The sequence below is a fragment of the Crinia signifera genome, chromosome 1 (genome assembly GCF_055691185.1).
Source record: "Crinia signifera chromosome 1, ASM5569118v1, whole genome shotgun sequence".
Classification (NCBI taxonomy): Eukaryota; Metazoa; Chordata; class Amphibia; order Anura; family Myobatrachidae; genus Crinia; species Crinia signifera.
The window spans coordinates 354516098-354538657 of NC_139217.1; the positions used below are offsets into that span (position 1 = coordinate 354516098).

At 43.8% G+C, this 22560-nt stretch overlaps 2 protein-coding genes across 2 annotated transcripts; one reads left to right on the forward strand and one right to left on the reverse strand.

The window, feature by feature from the left end:
* Positions 1–1119: 1119 nt before the first annotated feature.
* Positions 1120–5906, reverse strand: DDT (D-dopachrome tautomerase). The gene is made up of 3 exons (XM_083148583.1): positions 5646–5906; positions 4185–4360; positions 1120–1419 (listed from the first exon to the last, which is right to left on the reverse strand). The coding sequence occupies exons 1-3, from the start codon at positions 5751–5753 to the stop codon at positions 1347–1349; spliced, it is 357 nt and encodes a 118-aa protein (XP_083004709.1). The 5' UTR covers positions 5754–5906; the 3' UTR covers positions 1120–1346.
* Positions 5907–10467: 4561 nt separating this feature from the next.
* GDE1 (glycerophosphodiester phosphodiesterase 1) lies at positions 10468–20333 on the forward strand. The gene is made up of 6 exons (XM_083148544.1): positions 10468–10967; positions 14050–14225; positions 16807–16912; positions 17948–18040; positions 18286–18497; positions 19244–20333. The coding sequence occupies exons 1-6, from the start codon at positions 10713–10715 to the stop codon at positions 19389–19391; spliced, it is 990 nt and encodes a 329-aa protein (XP_083004670.1). The 5' UTR covers positions 10468–10712; the 3' UTR covers positions 19392–20333.
* Positions 20334–22560: the final 2227 nt, after the last annotated feature.

The window sequence follows — 22560 nt, forward strand, 5'->3', positions numbered from 1 at the left end:
GAGCCGATGAAGCGGGGGGCGAGCAGCTGACATCACCGGATGTCAGCTGCCCGCCCACTTCCAAGCCTCCATGCATATATAAGTGACTTGAAAATCACTTTTATATTTGTCCGCCTCGACCTTCCAATGATGTGGGAGGATCCCCCAAGGCTGCAAATGGATGTTACTGTGTAACATCCATTCCCAGGCCGTGCGAGCAAATCACCCTTGTGAATGGGTGGAAGCCTGCAACACAGGCACAAGTCAATCACGTAAAAGAGATCGCTCAGATGGGCCCGTTGCTTTCCCCAGGTCCCCGCTGCAGCGGATATTGGTGTTGGCGAGGATCGGCTAGTATGAAGGGGCAGCACAGACAGTGTAATGGTTAGCATCCCTATAGATTGTAAACTTGCGAGCAGGGCCCTCCTACCTCTATGTCAGTTTGTTTCTACCCAGTTTGTTTACTCACCGTTGTTTCCAATTGTAAAACAGAATATGCTGCGCTATATAAGAAACTGTAAATAAATAAATTGCTGCCTCACAGCGCTGAGGTCATGGGTTTGACTTCGAGATGTGCAGGTTCGGATTTTCTTATTGGCTGTCACATGTTTTGACTCCAAATCATGTGACAGCTGATAGCCAATAAAATCCCGTTTTGAGTTCTGAGTAAATCCGAACCTGCACATCTCTAGTTTGATTCCCACCATGGCCCTAACTGTGCGGAGTTTGTATATTCTCCCTGTGCTTGTGTGAGTTTACTTCGGTTTCCTCCCACAATTCAAGAATATACTGATAGGGTTAATTTTTTTGTTGGAAGCCAATTAAACTAGAATGAGTGTGTGTGTGTGTGTGTGTGTGTGTACACACACACAAATATGGTAGGGAATATAGACTGTAAGCTCCACTGGGGCAGGGACTGATGTGAATGTTCAAGTATTCTCTATAAAGCGCTGCAGGATATGTGTGCCCTATATAAATAACTGTTAATAAATAAATAAATAAATAAATAATAAAAGTGAATGGAGCATCAGATCACTGGGGGGGGGGGGGGGGGGGGGGGAATGGGAAGCAAAACACGAGTATAATTTGAAAATATGTTTTGTAACAAAATCCACTAAACACAAGCACAACATTGGACAGTTTTATTTTAATAATAAGTTATGTGACTACACATTTCTTCCAATGGTTCCTTCATGGGAATGCAGTGATCCAAGTAAACTTTGGACAAGTCACATGTATGCATAATCTGGTACTGCACTAATATCAGAGAAAGCGGTAATGGTGTGTGTGCAGTATTTGTACAAGAGACAGGAATGTGTTCCAGGAGATGATCACAGTCTGGTCCCCTCTTTAACAGTGATGAGGTGTCACAAAAAGGTCATAACAGTTCCATTCTTCCCAATCTGCCAAGGTTCTACAGGGTGAAAGCGTATCACAATCCTGCAAAACAAAATATCAAGAAACACATGAAAATAAATAAAGGAATTCAGAAATAAATGAAGCCTGCAACTTCTAGTTTTTGTTTTGTTTAAGAATGCTTTCTGCAGTTTTATGAATAAGTTTACATTATTTGAAAGAAAACATCCACTTTTCTGGTTAGAATTTGGAGAAACATACATAAAACAAATTTAATTGCACTTCTATAAGTTCATAGTAAGTTCTGTTACACACTTTACCATTCAGTATACAGCAGGGTTGCCGACCCTCCCGGAATTTGCGGGAGTCTCCCGAAAATCGAGTCCTTCCTCCCGCCCCCGGAAGGGTGGGCAACCCTCCCGGAATCAGGGGGACCCCCAGTGAGCCCCCTGATCGCGGCATTTATATGCCGCAATCCGCGGGTCTCAGGGGAGGGGGCGGAGCTAAAACGGCACAATCGTGTCATTTTAGCCCCGCCCTCTCCATGGATATCACTTCTTTCGGCTATTTGCTGTAATGGGGGTGGGGCTTAATGATGTCACAGTTAAGCCCCGCCCCCAAAACTCGTAATGAAAGATTCCTCTCCGGGCTTCTCCCGGAGAGGATTTTTTGAAAGTCGGCAACCCTGGTATACAGATATATAAAGATTCTAACCAAGTTATTAAATTCGGCAGGGCAGCATTTCAGCACTCCATAAGCAGCGAATTTCACTGCTTACCAAGGCAACCAGAATTAGGCCCATGGTGTATAGTATACAATCCTGCCACCCGAACAGTGTCGGGGAGTTCAAGGGATTTTGTATGAGACTTCAAGGCTCTAAAAAGTTGCACTAGTGTATGGGGCCTTACAATGTATTGCTCATTTAGCTCTTATGCTGCACACAGATCCAGGTATTGACTTTAGACACCCTTCATTAGCTAAACGCACTTCTTTGATATTTTATTCACACCATCCTGGAAGTAGTATGCAGCTTTCAGCAATCTGCAAAGTCCAGACTCATTTTATTTATGCAATCTGCAGATGCCCCGGCTGACCAATATTATATCAACAAGTCTGAACGGTTGGAACTTCCCCCCTGTGAGGTTAAAATTAATACCAGGGGTTTTATTATGCATTCCTTAAATTTTGTGCATGTAGAATTTAACACAATGAATCACTTTAATTATTCATTCCTACTATGTAGCGTGATGCTGGGTACACACTGGTAGATATATCTGCAGATAAATCTAAAGACGGATCAGGCAGTATGTTCTCCATAGACACTGCACGATCCGTCGGAACCGACATCACAAGTGGGCAGGCACATTTGCATGCCCCCACCCACTGAGCTGGCAATCAACGGCGGCTCCCAGGAATGGCTGTAAGGGAGGTCGGTGGATCGCCTGTACACACAGCACAATGCCCCGATATTCATCGGGCATTGGCTGTATAGCAGAGCCAACGTGATATATCTGATCGACCTTGTTCACAGATATATCGTTTGTAGACACTGGTCGATGGTTCGTTGATATATCGGCAGTTTAATTGAATGGACAATATATCGGACAGTGTGTATGCACCTTAAGAAGGCTATTGCATTAGATTGCAAATTAAGACTATGCCTGCTGACAGTCATAAATTGAAGGCTTTGCTTATACCAGTTCATCTCAAGCCAGACTAAAAGGGTGTACACACGCTTTGATTTTGCCAGATTTTCTATTAGATTTTGCTTTATAGAAGCAAAATCGAATTCAAATGGTTTTAAGATGCTTTTGATCTGCATTCAATTCAATGCGCGCTCCTGTTTTTCTCTATATCGAAAAGAAAAATAGCCTGTGCAGGCAAGGAAATATCGAATTCTATATCGAATGCAAAAGTGCAGATTGAATCTGAAAGCAAAGGCCAAATCGAAAGGGGGTGGAATATGGGAAATGGAAAGCAAATTGATACGTGTGTACACACCTTAACAGTCCAGGTTTTAAAGGATATTCTTTCAGGAGGTGCTAAATAAGTCACCTTTGCTCAGGTATGCATTTTCTTAAAACCTTGACTGTCAGGTTGTATTTGAGATAGAGTATAATGGTGTGTACACATGGGCCGATATGGCTTCCAATGTTGACGATATAGTCAACATCGGAAGCCATATCGCATGCAAATCGTGTGAGTGTAAATCGGCAGCCAGATAGAGAGGGCAGCCAAGACTATATAGTGCAGATCTGCACTATATAGTCTAAATTGTGCCCCTTCATGCATGCCGTGCGATGCGAGTCCCGATGCGATCTGATCGCATCGTGACTCGCATAGCACGGCAATTGCCCTGTGTGTATACACCATAATAGGCTGTGCTTTGACATAAACAGCACAATAAGGGGTATATTTAACCCTTTGAGTGTCAACATCTGTGAGATGTGCAAAATATCAACTAAAAATGGCAGCATTGCTCACATTTGTTATATAAATTCAAATAAAAAATGTTGTTTATAAAAAAGGTAAACATTACAGGTCATTATGATGAATAAAAATGTTTACTTGGCAATTTTTACAGCTATATTGACCAAATCTCCTGGAACGCAAAAGGTTAAACCCTGGGGCTAATTACCATACCAAAAAGCAGAGGTGAACAGCGAAAACACTGATTCTATGTAAACTGTGGAATAAATTAGGTTTCCTGGGACGTAAGCCCCCGATGGTGCCTTTTTCAATCGGGGGATGAAATTAAATCTGCATGGCTAGGTAATTAAATGTGGGGTAAACACGCTGCTAGTTTACCCCATTGTCTCTTCACTTCAGGTTAGTCAGCTATACTATACCTGTCCTGTCCAAACTTCAGTTCTTTTGTCAGGAATTCAAAGAATTTTGAACTGTGCTCCTTGTTCTGCTCCGCCGTCCCCACTACCGCAATGGAGGAGATTATCAGCTGGGCACATGGACTTGCGGAGCCACTCACCAGCATTGAGAGCCCACTCCTCACTGTCACATTCACCTTCTATGGAGGGGAAAAAGAAACAACATGGTAGGATATACCTGGAGGACAGAAACTTACAATGACTTCAAACTATAATAATCCTGAAAAAAGTAAATATAACTGTAAACCATGATCAAGATAGATTTATTTTCACTACATTGCTTGCAAATACATTGGAAAGGATTACCATTATATGGAGGTGTATTAGAGCAGCACAATATGTCATTCAGTATTAAATCTGTATTTAGGCTAGACCCAGAGGGAGTACTCTGGTGTGTCTGTACTGCACTGACAAGATCTGACATTTTAAATTGAATACATGGCTGTTCAGGTCCGATTTATATCCCTTTCAGACATGCGACCTGGCATTTGGAGTGCTGGGTGATTTTGCCAGATGCAGTCTGACTCCTTTTCACACATTTTGGTAATTTGCTGACAGTGGTCATTTATGTAGTGTGAAAGGGTCAACAACCCTGGTAAAAAGCAGGTTTGGTGACCCGGGATTTAAGACTCGGGATGACCCTTTCACACTACACAAATTACCAGGTAGAACTATGTTATGTCTGAAAGGGGTATTAGTGAACTAGTTGGCCAAACTAAGAAGCCCGATTACACCCTTTCTGATTCTATAGGGTATTGTGCAAATTAAGATCATTTGAGTTTAATAGATATTTACAAGGATATAATATAAGCCATGAGAGACATAATATTTCACACTACTCAACAACTAAACAGCTGAAGCACCATATAAAATCTAACAATGTCCTCTCAGTGAGTGAGCAGGAATAGGGTTTATTGGTGCCCGCACACGGTGAAATGTGGAGCTTTACAATTTGGACTGTATACTGGGTGCGATTTAAACTACATCTGATATTTGACTAGACTACAATAGTCACAGGGTACAAGCAATCTAGTTATAATTTTTTTTTTTTTTTTTAATTATGCCTGCACATACTGTTTTTCCCTTGCGATATGGACTACGTGGGCACCTGCATCACAAGGCAAAATAAAAACAGTGTGATTTGAACTAGATGCGATTTGAACTAAAAAGTTGAAATCACACGGGATAATCAAACTGTGTGTGGCACCTTTAGATCCTAAACCCCCATACACTGTGGTGACTTTCTCCTCAGAAAAGTCGCCAGCAATCCCCCCTTGATCGGGACCTTCAAGCAATTGCAACTCCATGCTTCTAACATTGACAAAAAAGATTAAAAATGTTTTATAGGGCAGAATACGTGTCAGATGGATATACACAATGCAAACCCTTCCATGTTACTGGGCCACTGCCTATTTGTCTACTCACTTCCTTTGGCTTTCCCAGAATGGATGCAGCAGCACTGCAGAGCTTTTCAGCAAAGTCCTCTGGAATACTTTGTTGGGAAAGACTGGTATCAAAATCCAGGAAAGGCATGATTCAGAGTCTGTGGCTCACAAGAAGATGACTGCAGCTGATTCTTCTTGTAGCAAAGGACAGACTGGAAGTCTCTGATTGGCCGAGTCCTGAAACGCCTCTCAAACTTTGCACATTTCCTTTAAAGGGGCAGACACACTGGAGCAGAACAGTTTTTTTTTTTTTTCTTGCTTTGCAATTGTTTTCCTCTTTCAGCAGAAGTCTACACCTTTATGCATTTGTATGGAAGAAAGAAACGTAACAGTCAGGGGCTGGCTGGCAACTTTTATCCCTGGGGCAAATGCAATCAAATGGCCCAGCTTTTATACCAGCACAAGGGCAACAGCAATGTGGATAGATTAATGCCCACAGTAGTAGCACCTCTTACACATACACATGGGCAGGGTCACATAGGCACATGCATAAATACAGGGACTGTCAGGACCAAGACAGACTGAGTGAGGCACCTGTTATTTCAGTAATGTGCAGCTCCCTCCTATTTCACGGGCAGCTAGGAGTGAGGATGGACAGGCGCCCAAAGCCCCCTCCCTTGGATCAGAGGAACATGTCCTGCCCTGGGTCCACTAGTCCAGGCTAGGAGTGAGGATGGACAGGCGCCCAAAGCCCCCTCCCTTGGATCAGAGGAACATGTCCTGCCCTGGGTGCACTAGTCCTGTAACCCCACTGTCTCGTTATTACCAGAGCAGCAGCAGTTAGGAGGGACTCGGGAGGCTCTGCTGCTGCGTGTAGCACTGTCCGCCTCTGAGTGGAGAGACCTGGCTGGCCTTGCTTACAACAACCTGTCCGTCCTCCTTGCTACCAGCAATCACACCTTTAGGGCCAGATGTATCAAGCTTCAAAAAGTGATTAAGTGGAGAGTGATAAACAGCCAGCCAATCATCTCCTACCTCTAATTTTTCAAACTCAGCCTAACGTGGCAGTCAGGAGCTGATTGGCTGGCTGTTTATCACTCTCCATTTTATCACTTTTTGAAGCTTGATACATCTGGCCCTTACTGCAGATGGCCTCACAGCAACAGCTTTCTCTTCCACAGCGCTGTGGCTACTCAGCCACATGTCCTGCCATTACATACTGTAGATTCATCTGTGTGAGGGAGAAGCTCGTAGAGTCGGAGCAAGAAGCTGCAGACTCCAATTTGATTGAAGCACAGACTGAGCGTCCGGCTCTGTACCTTTCATCACTGTCTGCCACTTATGCTGCTTTCACACCGCAAAACCTGCTCAGACCAGGTATTTAAAACGGTTTTTGAAACGGGTCAGAACAAGTTTAACCCCTTTCACACCGCAATACAGTGAAAATCGGTAAAGCCCCCCCTTCCAATGCTCGGAGAGACAGTCCGACCTTCTCTAATATCAGGAAAAATATTAAGTGAGGTCCCCCTATATGCAAGAAATGAGCACCGGGCTCGAGTCGGCCCTGTTTCCCAAAATACGGGGGACAAAATGAGTGAGGGTTCCACATATTTTGGTGACCAGCACCAGGCTCCACTAGCAGGAGGTGTAATGCCATAGCCAGGGGACACGCCAAAACATTACCCACCCTAACTAGTCTGCCCAGGCCGGGAGTTTTGGGGGAGGTAGGGTCCCCCTCTCCAGGGCACCCCAGACCCACGCTGAAGCCCTGTACTATCCCCCCGCACCCCTGGGTGGTGGGTGCAGGGTTGTTAGCTGGTTTAAACAGTAATATTGTCCCTTAAAGTAGAACTACAGGTCCCAGCAAGCCTGCCCCACATGCTGGTACTTGGGAGAACCACAGGTACCAGCATGTGAGGCATTAAAGACTCACTGGTATCTATCAAGGAAATATTCAAATAAAAACACAAACACAGGCTTTAAAATATATTTTTAAATTAGTTATTTTTTCACCCATTGGGCTTCTGCATCATCTTTTGCATGGACAGCACCTGCCAGGGCTTCATCAGCTTAATCTGTTTTCTTCACCTGGGGCAGCAGCCTTTTGAATGTGCACCACCTTCCAAGACTTTGTATTCATGAGCTCTTCTCTGCTCCTCTACCCTGTCTCGAGGTGGCTAATATAGCCAGCTCTAGGGGGAGGGGTGCTGTCGTGGCAAGCAGTGATTGGCTGGCCATGGCCATTGTGAATTTTGATTTATTTTCCCGCTGCCACCAATTGATGACGAGGGCCCGGGCCGCTGTCCCTGGGGATCAGGACCACTGCAGAGACCTGGGGTGAGTGCAGATTCACATTCTGCAGATGGGGGGAGAGGGTGTTCCAGGAGGCATGGCAGTATTGCATCGTCCGCTACAAGAACATGCATGCAATGTGCAGGGGCTTCTGAGCGAGTACTCTGAATTTAACAACAGGGCCGTTTTTGATCGCTGTCAGATTCAGAGCAGCACTTTTGTATCACACAGTACAGATATCGATTGCTGTGCAATGTACGAGACAGGGGAGACACGGGGTACATATGGCTGAGTGGCACAGTTCCTAGGCAGCCATTTGCAGCACCATCTTGATCATACTGCTCACAGGGCAGCAGTGGAAGGGCTCAACAGATCTTCTCCCCTACAGCACCCACAGGAGTCAGCCAGCACGGATGGACCCTGAGGCTGTCCTGCTGTCCTGGCCATCCCGGGGCAGCATGTCAGGGGCCCTGGTTGGAGGGGTGGAGAGTCAGTGAGGCCTAGGGCCGGAGTTGGGCCTTCTATGGATCGAGGTCCACCTACACTAGGGGAGCAGCATGTAGTGTCCACCTACACAGGGGGAGTGGCATGTTAGTGTCTACCTACACAGGGTGAGCGGCATGTAGTTTCCACCTACACAGGGGGAGCGGCATCTAGTGTCCTACTACAAAGGGGGAGCGGCACGTAGTGTCCTACTACAAAGGGGGAGCGGCAAGTAGTGTCCTACTGCACAGGGGGAGCGGCAAGTAGTGTCCTACTACACAGGGGGAGCGGCATGCAGTGTCCTACTAGACAGATGAGGGGCATGTAGTGTCCTACTACACAGGGGGAGCGGCATGTAGTGTCCTACTACACAGGAGGAGCAACATGTAGTGTCCCACTACACAGAAGGAGCAACATGTAGTGTCCCACTACACAGGAGGAGCAACATGTAGTGTCCCACTACAGGGGGGGGGGGGTTGCAATATATACTGTCCTACTATACAGGGACAGCAACAGTTACTGCCCTACTATACAGAGGGAGCAGAATTTACTGTCATATTATACATGGGGAGCAGCATGTATGGTCCTATTATACAGGGGGAGCAGCATGTACTGTCCTATTATACAGGGGCAGGGGCATGTTGTGCCCTACTACACAGGGAGAGTGGCATGTAATGGCCCATTACATAGGGGGAGCAGCCTGTACCATGTACTATACAGTGGAAGCAGTATAATTATACAGGGGGAGCAGCATGTAGTGTCCTACTACACGGGAGCAGCAAGTAGTGTCCCACTATGCAGGGGTAGCTAGCTGCTGTGTCCTGCTATACAGGAAAAGTGGTATGTGGTGTCCTACTATACACAGGGTGCAGCCTGTGGTGTGTCTTGAGCAGCATGTACTATACAGGGGGAGCAGCATCTAGGGTCCTATACAGGATGAGCAGCATGTAGTGTCATATACAGGGGGAGCAGCCTGTGGTGTGTCCTCCTGTACAGGAGGAGCAGCATGTACTATACAGGGAGAGCAGCACCTAGGGTCCTATACAGGATGAGCACGATGTAGTGTCATATACTGGGGGAACGGCCTGTGTCGTTTCCTACTGTATAAGGGGAGCAGCATGTAGTGTCCTATTATACAGGGTATAGTGTAGTGTCCTATTATACTGTGCCGCCGGGTGTGTGGGGGGAGGGTACACTGCCACCTGGTATGGGTGGAGGGTACACTGCCACCGCCCACCGAGTGTGTAGGGAGGAGGTGGGAGAAGGGTGCCCTGGGGTCGTTTGGTCTACAGCATTATGGTCGACAGTCATTAGGTCGACACCATTATGCCGACATGGGAAAAGTTCGACATATGTATAGGTCAACATAGGAAAAGGTCGACATGGTTCTAGGTCAAAAGGTCATTAGTCCGACAGGTCGTTATTTCGACAGGTCATTAGTTCAACAATGTTTAGGTCGACAGTCAAAAGGTCGACATGGGTTTTTTAACAGTTTTTTGAGCCAACATGTGCCGACAGGTGGTATTTGATGCCCTACCATCCACTAGGGCGTGGTAGGAGAATAAAATAGTGTTGCGAGAGCAGCGAGGCACTGTGCCCGACGCATAGCGAGCGCAGCGAGCGATGCTGTGCACTTGAAACTGTGTCCATGTTGACATTCAGGTAAAAAAAACAGTGAAAAACCCCATGTCGACCTTTTGACTGTCGACAGTCATTATCGAACTAATGACCTTTCGACCTAGAACCATGTCAACCTTTTCTCATGTTGACCTACACCCATGTCGACCTAATGACTGTCAACCATCATGCTGTAGACCAGTGGTTCCCAACTCTGGTTCTCAAGTACCCCCAACAGTGCACGTTTTCCAGGTCACCCGGCAGGTGCACTCATTATTCAGGCACATTTGAAAAGATCCACAGGTGGAGCTAATTATAGTACTTGTGATTCTGTGTGGAGACCTGCGTGCACTGAGGGGGTACTTGGGGACCAGGGTTGGGATGGAACCGTGTAGACCACATGATCCCTTCCCAACCCGGAAGCAGTAGGAAAACTACGGTCCGTGCTGACTCCTCCCCCTGATGAGGACAGCGGGTCACATGGGTGGTGACATCATCAAAGATCCTCCTTTCCATGAAGGGAAACAGCCGCTACCTGTTAATAATACACGCCCGGCTGCCACCTAATAATATAGAAGGGAGGGAGTATTTCTTCAAGTCACTTTGCAAACTCCGTCTCAGCCCGATGTTTGTGCTACCTGCACCGCTGACTATACCTCGGGAGAGCCCGCTGTGGTCTAAGGCCTGAGAGGCTTCCCTCCACCGGAGAGCAGCGATGCTGTGGGCCGGGGGCAGCATGGCTGTCTCCCTCACTTCCATCTTCGTGCTACTGCTGCTGTTCACCCGCAGCCCAAGGCTCTCCTGCCTCCTGATCTGCGGCCTTTACGTCCTGCTCGTCACCTCCAGGTTTCAGCCTCTGCCAGAATTCCGGGTCTTGCAGGTGCTGAGACCCCGGGGTGAGGTCTCCGTCATCGCCCACAGAGGAGGGGCACACGACGCACCCGAGAACACCCTTGCTGCTATTCGCATGGTCCGTCACCTTCCTTTTGCAACTTTATACATACACTGCCTACATTATCACCTCGCTTCCTAATACACACACAAATACTGCCTGCACATATATAATCTCGCCTATACACATTTTATCATATTTCTACTGCACATACCTATATATACAGTGCCTACACACCTATAACCATTTTATCACCTATACACATACTTGCATACATACGTGGCCTGCATCTATGTTATATAATGTTCTCTCTTCCTAATGCATTTACATGCACTGCCTGCACATATGTAGTTGTCTCTCTTCCTAATACACTGCCTACACCCATATAATCATTGCCTGCACATATGTAATAACCTCTCTTCCTAATACGCATATGCTGTGTATATACACACACACACACACACACACACACACTATATACACACCGCCTGCTTACATATAATCACAATCTCAGTTTGAGGTCACTGTGTATGAGAAAGGATTGCATATTGAAATGAGATCTTGGCCGGTAAATCGAGTCAAGATCTCATTGCATGTGTGATCCAGTAGTAAATGGGCCCCCTGTACACATATATTCATGGCCTGCATCTACAGTAGATAATCTCCCTACATACATACATAGCCTGCACTTATACAAACACCCTTCTCTTCTTAATAAGCATGCATGCACTACCTTTTTCTCTATAAAATGACTAACGTCTTGGACAAAATGTAATTTAGGGAGGTGGGCTTTCTTACTGTAGTCACCATGTACTTTTTCAGCATATCCACATTTATGCAAATGTAGCCCCATCTCTCACTAGTTTAGATACTCGAATCATGCTTTCACACAAACAATGATGCCACATTGGGCAGTATCCTACAAGCCGGGGTACATTACACTATGGCTAATACTGTGCACAGGTCTTTCCTAGGTTTATCATGCTATACCTTTTTAACCAGAACACAACTGGATTACACAGGATCTGTGTGTGAGTAAACCGGGTGGAAAGAAAGGCTTCAATTCAGCAAGGCATAAAACCAGTCCAATTTATTTTCAATTTAGGTTGAACAGAATAGTATAGTAAACCTGGTCTAACCAATTAGCACCAATGCAGATCATTCACATCTTGCAGATTTTTTGCCGCTAATCTGTAACTCACACAGTCACTTTCACAATTTTATGCATTGAGCTTCTACCACATGCTTGACTGATTAAATATTTAGCATTATTGAGCAAGTTTACCTAATAAAGTGGTCAATGGGTGTGTGTGCCTTGGAAGCCCATTTGTTTTCTATCTCAGTAACGGGGCATTTCTGTGTGAAGTTTCTTGTCTGTATTTCTATGGATTTCATCTAGGCCAAGTCGTTACCAAATGCAGTTCTCAAGGCACCTCAACAGTCCAGGTTTTAAGGGTTTAGGTGAGTAAGGGTCCAATTCAGCATTATACGCTACAGTTCTTGATGTCACTATACTGCAATTTCTGCGCATTTGTTAGCCCTGAAACTGCAACTGTTGCATTTTGTGGGAGCAGTCCAGACAAAGCAGGCATGTCCGTACCGCTCGTGGGGAGGGCTGCAGTGGCTGTGTGATGTCACACACAGCTGCTGCAACCCTACACATGGCTGGCCTGCATCTGGTTTAGCAGCAAGGCTGGGTAGCTGGTGATGTGCGAGTGTTTCCCTGTATGGCAAATTGCTCGCACTTTAACGATGTGTCAGCAGAATTTTGCAACCACATCACAAAAGTACAACCCAAGCTGAATTAGACCCTTAATTAGTACCTCAGACAGTTATATTATACCATCTGTGCACAAGCAGAGATATCGCTAAAACTTGGACTGTTGATATACTTCGAGAACCACTTTTGGCAAGCACTGCCTTAGGCACTTTGACCTTCTCACATTATCCATAAAAATACTGGTTGGTTAATGGGTTTCTGAAAAATTCTCCCAAATCCTAATTGCCCGAGCATAGCACCCTTTGCATTCACTATAGTAATGTCCCTGGAATTAAAGCTAAACTAAAATGTGATACATGGTCCCTCCTCCAACTTACTTGGAGCCCAGGGACAACTCTGTGCAATTGTTTTTCCATTAACTCTACTGTCCTCCCAACATCCATTGAAATTGGAGATCAGTCTAATTCTACAGCATTTTAAGTTGCCTATCTAAATTGAATTTGCATTTCATTTCTGGATCTTCGGGGTGCCCTGCACTTATCACCTTTTATTAGTTGTAAGTTACTATGGGGCAGATGTACAATGCAATGCATGGTCCCGCGGGTCGTAAAGCCTATCATGTGATCTTATGTGCTGCATGTAAGATCTGTAGATGCTGCTGACGACCAGCATGCTAGGAGTTGCAGATCTTACAATAGATCTTATATAAAATTACACGCACATTGTATGTCTGGGAAGCTGCCGGGAAATTGTGAGATGGATCAGATGCTGGTCGTCCTGCTGTATGGCCAGCTATAGCTTTGGGGAGTGATCAAGTGGAGAGAGATAAAGTACCAGTCAACAAGCTACTGTCATTTTTAAAATAGAGCCTGTAAAATATCAGTTAGGAGCTGTTACTTTGGGCCTGATTTAGGTTTTTGATAGTTGGTTGCTTCACTGACAGAGTGAAATCCCTCCCCTGTGCACTCCTGCGAATGGCATCCCAACCAGGAGGAGGAAATCCATTCAAAATCATTTGACCCCACCCCGTGCACAGCGCCGTGTAAGCCAAGACTTACTCAGTGCTCTGCGTTGGCCGTGGGGAGATTGGGCCTGCTGCTGAAGTCAGCGGCCCTCCCAACAGCCACATCCGCCTGCATTTTTTTTGTCAGCACTCCCAGAAATTGCCTACAAACTCTTGCCGTCTGTCAATCATCTTGTGAACGGCCAGAGAATGCAGGCCATCACTGGCTTCGTTCACAGGGGGACCTCACGCATGTGCACAGCATACCATGCACACGCGTGGTCTCAAGATAATCGGCAGGGCTGCAAATTTGCAGCCCTGCAACAGGGTCTAGCCACTTGATTATTTTCCATGGCTTAGTATATCTCCTTCAATATTGTTTAAAGTAATTTGACAGCCAGAAATTTCAAACTATGATATCTGTTCTGTTATGCCAGGCTGCACAGAACGGGGCAACTGGTGTGGAGCTGGATCTTGAGTTCACTAAAGATGGTGTTCCTATTCTCATGCATGATGACACCGTGGAAAGGACAACGGATGGTTTTGGAAAATTAAGTGACTTTACCTTTGCTGAAATCAGAAAGCTCAATCCTGCAGCTAAACATCGCTTGGGGTGAGTGGGCAGGTGTAAGAGTCTTTGCATCTGGGGTGGTGTGCCTAGGCTGTTATCTGCCCTCACTGATTCACAAAAATACTATTGTACTGCAGGCTGAGTCTCCCTTAAAACTAAAAATTCAGAAAACCGTGTTTTCCCTAATATTTCGGGGGTTTTTGTTTGTCGCCGTCCCCCCCCCTCTTCAGTCATACTTACCTCGTCCCCCGGTGCCCATGGCGGCCATCGGAATCCTCTTCAGCGGCATCCCCGGTCCCAAGGATGCATTTCACGGGTGCATTGGCGATGTCACCAGCGAAGAGGATTCCGAAGGCCACCATGGAACCATCGGGGCACTGCCGGGGGACCAGGTAAGTATAAAAAAAAATATTCCAAAATTCTCAAAAAAAAACCTTATCCATAATGCTTTTGGTCCCGATCATTTTGGATAATGGATACTCAACCTGTACTATAATTATATGGAATCAGACTATTAGAAATGGGTAGACTCTCTTTTCCATACCATCACAGTTCCTAAATTCAGAAGGATTTTACAACATTAAAGAGGTCAGTTACTATAGTCCTCTAAAGTCATTTATTTGTATGCAAATGTTTTTGATACAGGGGTTTTGTACTCCAATTCTCAGGTACCCACAAAAGGTAATGTTTTCAAAAAGAAGCAGAAAAAAACAATTATTCCCCCAGAGAAAAAAACATTGTAATTTCTACATAAAAATATCCAGAAAATATGACCTGTTTCGGGTTACTTGAAAACTTTGTGCTTTGCCAGGTATAAACCTGCTTCCTGATAATAAAATCTTTAATTGTGTTTCTGGCTAGAAATTGTGACAAAGTTGCATCAGTATCCGACCTCTGCCCAATTTTGGTTTATCATCTTTATTACTGGAGATTTTTTCCCTTTTTTTTCTTTTTCCTCATATCCTGCTAGGTTTAGCCCCTTTATATGATGTCTTAAAGTATGGCAATCCTGAAGAGACATGTTGTGGTTTTTATTATTATTGCAGTGTTTGTAGTTTATATAGAAATAAGTTGTTTCTCTAAAATCACAACTCACAGACACACCAACTGATACAATAGAAAGATAGGTTCACATATAACAATAACTCTAGAACTTTATGCACACAGATAAATAGTTGCTGGACCGATCTAGTTATTTTTGTAAAGTTAAATTTAAGTAAAAATTCTAAGTTAAATGAAAAAGTTTTTGCTATTTGTTACAAATTCGGTACTTGTGTATTAGCCGGGCGCCCAATGAGCATACGTGCGCAGGCTGTCTGCATAGTCCAACGGCTGCCTAGCGTAGTGGCTCAACGGCTGCCTAGCGTAGTTAGCGTAGTGACTCCGCGGCAGCCTGGCTCTGTCCCCGGCATCCATGGCTCTGTCCCTGGAGTCCATGCCAAGCCTAGTGAGCGCCTCTCACACAGCGCCGGTAACCTCCAGATCCGCTGCGCTGGTGGAGATGTGCTTCAGCTGTCTGAGACGCAGGTGCATCTCAGACGCTTCTCTTCTGCGTCTCAGTAATTATTAGCATGTGCACCTCATGCATAAAGGGGGTATGCTGGCACAAGTGCGTCCTAAGCACAATAAAGGAGGCATTTTCAAACCCTCACTATCCACGCCAGCCCGAAGCGTGGCGAGCAGATGCGTTATGCGTCCTTCCAACCTGTTCATACCCCCACTATCCACGTCGGCGTGGAGTTGATATTATAAAGTGTGGCGAGCGCAGCGAGGGGACATGGAACACATATGAAGTAATCCGGGTCCGCACGACACGCTTCAGGCTCGGCGGCTTGCTGCGCTCGCCACACTCTTTAAGATCAACTCCATGCTGATGTGGATAGTGGGGGTATGAAAAGGTTGGGAGGACACGTAAGGCGTCCGCTCGCTACGCTTTGGGCTGCCGTGGATAGTGGGGGTGTTTCAGGAACACATTCACACCTGCCATATCATACATCTGAGACAGTAATAACGACATGTGTTAACTTGTAACTGGATTTTAGTTAATAATAAAGGAGAAAAGATCACATTAACAAATAACAATAAAATCTATTAATCATGAGATTATAGTGGGGGTACTGTCTGTCTGACTATGCTGATTCTGACGGGGACGCTCACGGGAACACTACGCTACTTTTGACTGACTACGCAAGAACTACGCTAACTATGTACCGGGGCCCGGCTAATACACAAGTACCACAAATTCTTACTAATACCCCGTTCTCACTGCTAGGCAAATGCATGTCGACCCAGTAATTTGCCTTTAACACATTTTTTTTTTTCCAGTGTGAACGGGTCAACCTGTGTCGAAATTCCCGAGTCTCCAACCCTGCTTTTTACCCGGCTTTGAGACCCGGGTATGCAGACACACAGGTGATATTGCACATTTATAAACGCCATTTACCTGCATAGTGGTTCATCCTACAAATGAACTGCCTGTGTTTAATAAATGGTAATGTGTATTGAAAATTTGAATGAATTGATAGGGTATATTCATTTAGAAGTGATGTGCTGATGTTTGAATGCCAGCACCGATTCCCGTTAGCGTGTAAAGTAGTACAATTCCATGTGATTTTATTTGCAGGCACTTGCATACTGCAGAAAAAGTTCCAACTTTAGTGGAGGCGGTAAAAGAATGTATGCAGCACAATCTGATTATATACTTTGATGTTAAAGGCCATGCTTCCCAGGTAATTCTGCCAGTCCGCGCCAGCAGAGGTCCTGTCTGCAGCACTACCCTGGTCACCATTTATCTCCCACATAGGGGTATTAGCCCCGTGTACATAAATAGGGGACGCAGTGGTGTGTTATCTGCTACTCTGTATGATTATGGAAGTTACTGGGTGCTGCTTGATTTTTCTTTTCACAAATAATTTCAGAGGTATGCACCCTGTGGACTATATGTACTTGCAGTGTAATACATACACAATGCGGTATATTCAGTGCGGGAGGCGAGCCCCTGACCGCTATAGGACGAGCAGTGCCAATAACTCGCTGTCAGAGTACTCAACCGCCTCCCCTTCACTCGCCATTTCCACCTTGCCTGTTTCCTGAGGCGAGGTGGAAACGGCAAGTGTGGCCATCAAAACAGCAGTTAGTACCGTACTAAATCTGTGAGTGTGCAGCAAAGCCCATAAAGGTATATTTAAATTCATAGGTATCTTACTGCAGCTCATGGGAAAATAGATGATAGAATGCACATAAAGGTTTCTTTCAATGGTCACACTCAATGGAGATAAATTGTACCCCAATTCACTGTGAATGCTGTTGATGGACTCTCATAAAGGTCTCTTTCAATCATACTCCAGCAATGGCCAGCCAAACAAAAAAGGTTTATTGGAGAAAACTCCCGACATACAAAGAAAAAAACATGGACCATAAAATACGGGTAAGTCCTTCATTGGTGCTACCTAAAGACAAGGCCAAGATGGATGGGTTCCAGACAGTCCTCCACAAAGGACTCCTCTCTGCTCAATTGTTTATGTGTTTTGATCTTAGGCTCTTTATCAAGGTGTGCAGAGATGAACGCCACATGGCTATTTATACCATGCCATGATTGAAAGAAACCTGTATGTGCATTATATCATCAATTTCCTGTAAGTAGCATTTTAGTAGGCTTTTACTCCCATCCATGCACACAGCCATTTGTATGTGTGTGTAGTTACTACTGCATTATGATTATAGATTATGTAATACAGAAAATCTAAAGTGTTTTTATTTCTTAGGCTGCCGAAGCCCTCAGGAAAATATATGCTGACTTTCCCAGTCTCTATAACAGCAGCATTGTCTGTTCTTTTGAGCCAAGTGTTGTCTACAAAGTAAGTAAAAACGTAACTCATTTTTACTATGTATTCAAATCTTGGCCTACTTTAAGTTACATTTATTATGTTATGCGTCTTATTGTATTTACATGTATAGCTAGTTCAATGCATTATAGTAAAACTCTGATTACAGGTGAGGTGCCAGTAGCAAAGGTTTCAATAATGCCTCCTGCTGTAAGCATACTGTGTGAGGCACATGAGCTACTTTCTACATCCGCCTAAACTGAAGTTCATGTTTGCAGATGAGACAAGCAGATGCGAATGTAGTAACTGCTCTGACACACAGACCTTGGAGCCTCAGCCACCTCGGGGATGGTGAACCTCGTTTTAACTCCATGATGAAACATTATTTCTACATCTCAATGGATGTCTTACTGGACTGGGCATTGCACAACATCCTGTGGAATCTGTGTGGAGTATCGGCCTTTTTGATGCAAAAGAATTATGTCTCAAAGTAAGTTCATGTTGCAGTTGGTAGGGCTGCCTGTGGCAGGAACATGGACTCATGGGGACAGAGGGCCTTATTCTAGTTCACTCTTTCTGACAGAATCCTTCTTAGATGGACAAAACCATGTGCACTGCAGGTGAGGCAGATGTTACTTGTGCAGAGAGAATTAGATTTGGGTGAGGTTTTACTTCAAAGTGAGATCTATATTGCAGTGTAAAAATTAAGCAGTCAGTATTTTCCCTGCACAGAAACAAAATAACTCGCCCAAATCTAATTCTCTCTGCACGTTACATCTGCCCCCGCCCCCCTGCAGTGCACATGGTTTTGTCCACCTAAGAAGGATTTTGTTGGAAAGAGTGAACTAGAATAAGGCCCAGAATGCTTACAAAAGCCCTAGCAGAATTAATTTATACAGTTCAGATGTAAGCAAATATTTTGCATCATTATTTCAGATGCAGAATTAGCTTTAAACCCAATTGTGCATTATACGGTGTTCACTTAACATGTGTTTTATAGAAGAAATAGGATCATGGGACAGTGGGTAAATGATCAAATAAGTAAAAACAGAAATTGTTTGTAAAGACTGCCATTAGAAATAGTCCTCTGGACACCAGTATCATAGTGGAGAGGGATATGTCCATGGCTAGGGGTCAATGAGGATGTTATATTGTAATTTATAAATGGAAATGTGCCCTCACACATACAAGATCTGCATGGAAGACTAGAATGTAATTTGTTTCTCTATTCCACAGACATTATGTGAACATGTGGAAAGAAAGAGGCATTGAAGTTGTGTCCTGGACAGTTAATACCGCCTCTGAGAAGCTTTATAATGAACACATCTTGCACAGTAACTATATCACCGATAGCCTGGTGGAAGACTGCAACCCCCATTACTGACCTGTCCAGGAGGGAGCGGTCTACAGCCATGCTTTCAGATTGCTGGGAATCTAAAACAGGCACGTCCAAACTATGGCCCTCCAGATGTTGTTAAACTACAAGTCCCATCATACCTTGCCACATTTTTCCTATTAGGGAATGCTAAAACGATTGCAAGGCATGCTGGGATGTGTAGTTTCACAATAGCTGGAGGGCCATAGTTTGGACATGCCTAATCTAAAGGGTGCTAGGAAACTTCTTTCGCTTTATTTATTTTGTTGGCCTTCAGATTCTATTTTCCAAGATCTTTTCAGGATCTATATTTGGATAGTTTTTATGTCTTATTTTGCTGGAGAGACCAAATATAGCACAACATCCATTCAGGGCCTGTCTAGAATACCAATAGTATAGAGATAACTTAATTTCCCTTAGGGATTGAAAGATCACTATTTTAAGGCCCCAGATAAATTGTGGCGGACACAGTACTTCTTGTATAGTAACTGGGTGATCACTTTGTGTTTCTAGTGTTAGCAGCTGTTAGATATTGTAGTGGTGACTGAATCTCACTGGCTGGCCATTGGTGTTGGGTCTAATTCTCACTAAGCACAGAACAACTATTAACAACATGGTGTAAGCTACATGCCACAACCTCTGTAGACACCGTGCACAGAATATTTACATATAACATGTGTGTTTGCCATAGCACTGGACATAAATGACTAGTTTTCAGCATGAGTAGCACAAGAAATTTCACATCTCCCCAGGAAATGGATGTCTTATGTACAGGATTAAAGGTTAGCAATTATACATGTACAGTATCTGGGAGATATAGCCTGTTTCCTAGTCATTCTGGGGAATAACTGCCAGAGAGTGTCTATAACGTACATCACACTCTTTTATATGCATTGAGGTTGAACGTATCTGTGCTATTTTTATGTACATCATCTGTGCTATTTTTATGTACATCATCTGTGCTATTTTTATGTACATCATCTGTGCTATTTTTATGTAAAAAAAAAAAGCCCCTATTTATATATTATAAGGAATAAAATCCCAGGTGTGAGATGTTCGTAGTCCCTGCAAGTACAGAACCCTGTGTGTTGAACATGGTGGTGGAACACCTCAGACTTGTAATATTCTGTATTACATGTAAAATATATATTACTTCTATTCATCATCTGGAATAACCAATATGTACTGTACAATTAAAGCTTTCCCAAAAATAACATGGCTGTCAGGTTAAACTGTTACTTATGAGCTGATAATACCACTATTCACATATGTGCACTAACTATGCTGGTAATGCTGTTTGACAGATGATTAATAAAGGAAAAATAAAATCTGTCTATTAATTGTGTTTTAGCAATCTTCTATTTCCCACTATTGCAACATCATTTTCTTCTACATATGACAAACCCACACAAGTTAAATTATATTATTGTACTCACAACGTTGTGGGCCTGATGCTCCATTTGAAGAACATTTCTTGTATGTTCTGACTCTTCATGTGGTACGGAACCAAGTAGATGCAACTACAGGCCATGCTGAGAACGTGTACACCAGGGGTCTGGGAACTTTTTTACCTTTTACCCCAAAATATATTTATATACATCAATATTAGCCCCTTGATTTGAAAGCAAGGAAATCATATAATTGTAATACATACTGGTGGTTATTCTGATTCACTTGGAAAAGCACAATCACTCTCTAAAAGACAAAACCATATGCACTGCAGGTGGGGCTGATGTAACATGTGCAGAGAGTTTGATTTGGGTGGAGGGTGTACTTAAAACCGATATCTATATTGCAGTGTAAAAATAAAGCAGCCAGTATTTACCCTGCACAGAAACAATAAAACACCGAAATCTAAGTCTCTATGCACGTCACATCAGTCCCACATGCAGTGCATATAGATTTGTCCATTTGAAAAGGAATTTGCCTTTGCGAGTGAACCAGAATAAACCCCAGAAACTAATGATATATCCTGCTAGTACGGTACACAGCCTGGCAGCCCTTGATGATGACAACTTTTGTATCACACACAGCCACACATGGTAATCATCATCATCAACGCTACCCCCCTTCCCTTTCATTCTCATTAATGTTCAGGTGATATTTGGCTGGAGTATTATTCCAAATAAATTAGGAAATTAGACTGTTCATTTTACTGAAAAGGGAAATTGGTAAATAAGTTGGTGCCTGTTGTAAGATATATAGGAATTTTGGCAATGCTATAATTTTTAACAAATTGACATGGCCAGTTACTAGAAGTGGCAATTTACCCCACGTTTTAAAATATTTTTTCCCCAAATATCCCATCCATTGCTGCACATTCAGCTGAATAAATTTGAATGGATCACTTGAGATCCAGATCCCCAGATATTTGAATGACTCAGCTCACTTCACTGGAAATGCCATTAAAGAAGAGGTCCCGGATATAGTTTTAAGAGAAAAAATATTTTATTTATTCAAATTCACACTAAACCCCAAAAACCAACCAAATACTTCTATTATATTTAGTACTATTGGAACAGACTTCACATAATTGGAGACAAAAATTAACAGGTCACCTGCATAAAGCGCGACAGTATCATTGACCTGCCCAGTCATTTGTTAATCACTGGATCTGCAAAACCGCACATCAGTGATGAACTCTGAATAAGGCCCTCAAGCCCTAGGACACCTCAAAAAGTTGCGTCCAAGGGAAACCTACTGTCTGACAGTGCTGAGCTCCCTGAGTAATGTGTTTATATGAATGCTAATACTTTATTCATTATACTTTAGTAATGGTTAAAAAGAATACTCAAAATCCAATCAGATGATGTTAAGAGTGTTCCCTCATTTTAAATGGTAGAAAAGTTTGATTGCAGGGCTAGCATATCATTCTCAAACCTTTTAAATGGAGACACCAAAAATATTAGCCCATCAAGTGGTAAAAAAAAAAAAATCACATTTGCAATTTGTTTGCCTTCAAGAAAGTCCAGTAGGAAAAAAATCTTACTTTTAGCTACAACTAGATGTAATTGTATTTGTGCACATGCACAGTATGCATCTCTACATGATGTTAAGTACTGTATATCTATGCTAAGAAACTGCATACAAGAACGCTCAGAAAGGCAATAATTCTGGTTGGCTTGTAAAGCAGCGTTAGTTCGCTGCTTCGTGAGCCTTGTAGCGCCACCTGCTGTGT

Coding starts and splice junctions, on each gene's coding strand:
- DDT (XM_083148583.1), bottom strand. CDS start 5,753: ATGCCTTTCCTGGATTTTGATACCAGTCTTTCCCAACAAAGTATTCCA. Junction 4,361..5,645: donor TTCTGGGAAAGCCAAAGGAA/GTGAGTAGACAA, acceptor TCCCCTCCATAG/AAGGTGAATGTGACAGTGAG. Junction 1,420..4,184: donor CTGAAGTTTGGACAGGACAG/GTATAGTATAGC, acceptor TTTGTTTTGCAG/GATTGTGATACGCTTTCACC.
- GDE1 (XM_083148544.1), top strand. CDS start 10,713: ATGCTGTGGGCCGGGGGCAGCATGGCTGTCTCCCTCACTTCCATCTTC. Junction 14,226..16,806: donor GCAGCTAAACATCGCTTGGG/GTGAGTGGGCAG, acceptor TTTTATTTGCAG/GCACTTGCATACTGCAGAAA. Junction 18,498..19,243: donor CAAAAGAATTATGTCTCAAA/GTAAGTTCATGT, acceptor TCTATTCCACAG/ACATTATGTGAACATGTGGA.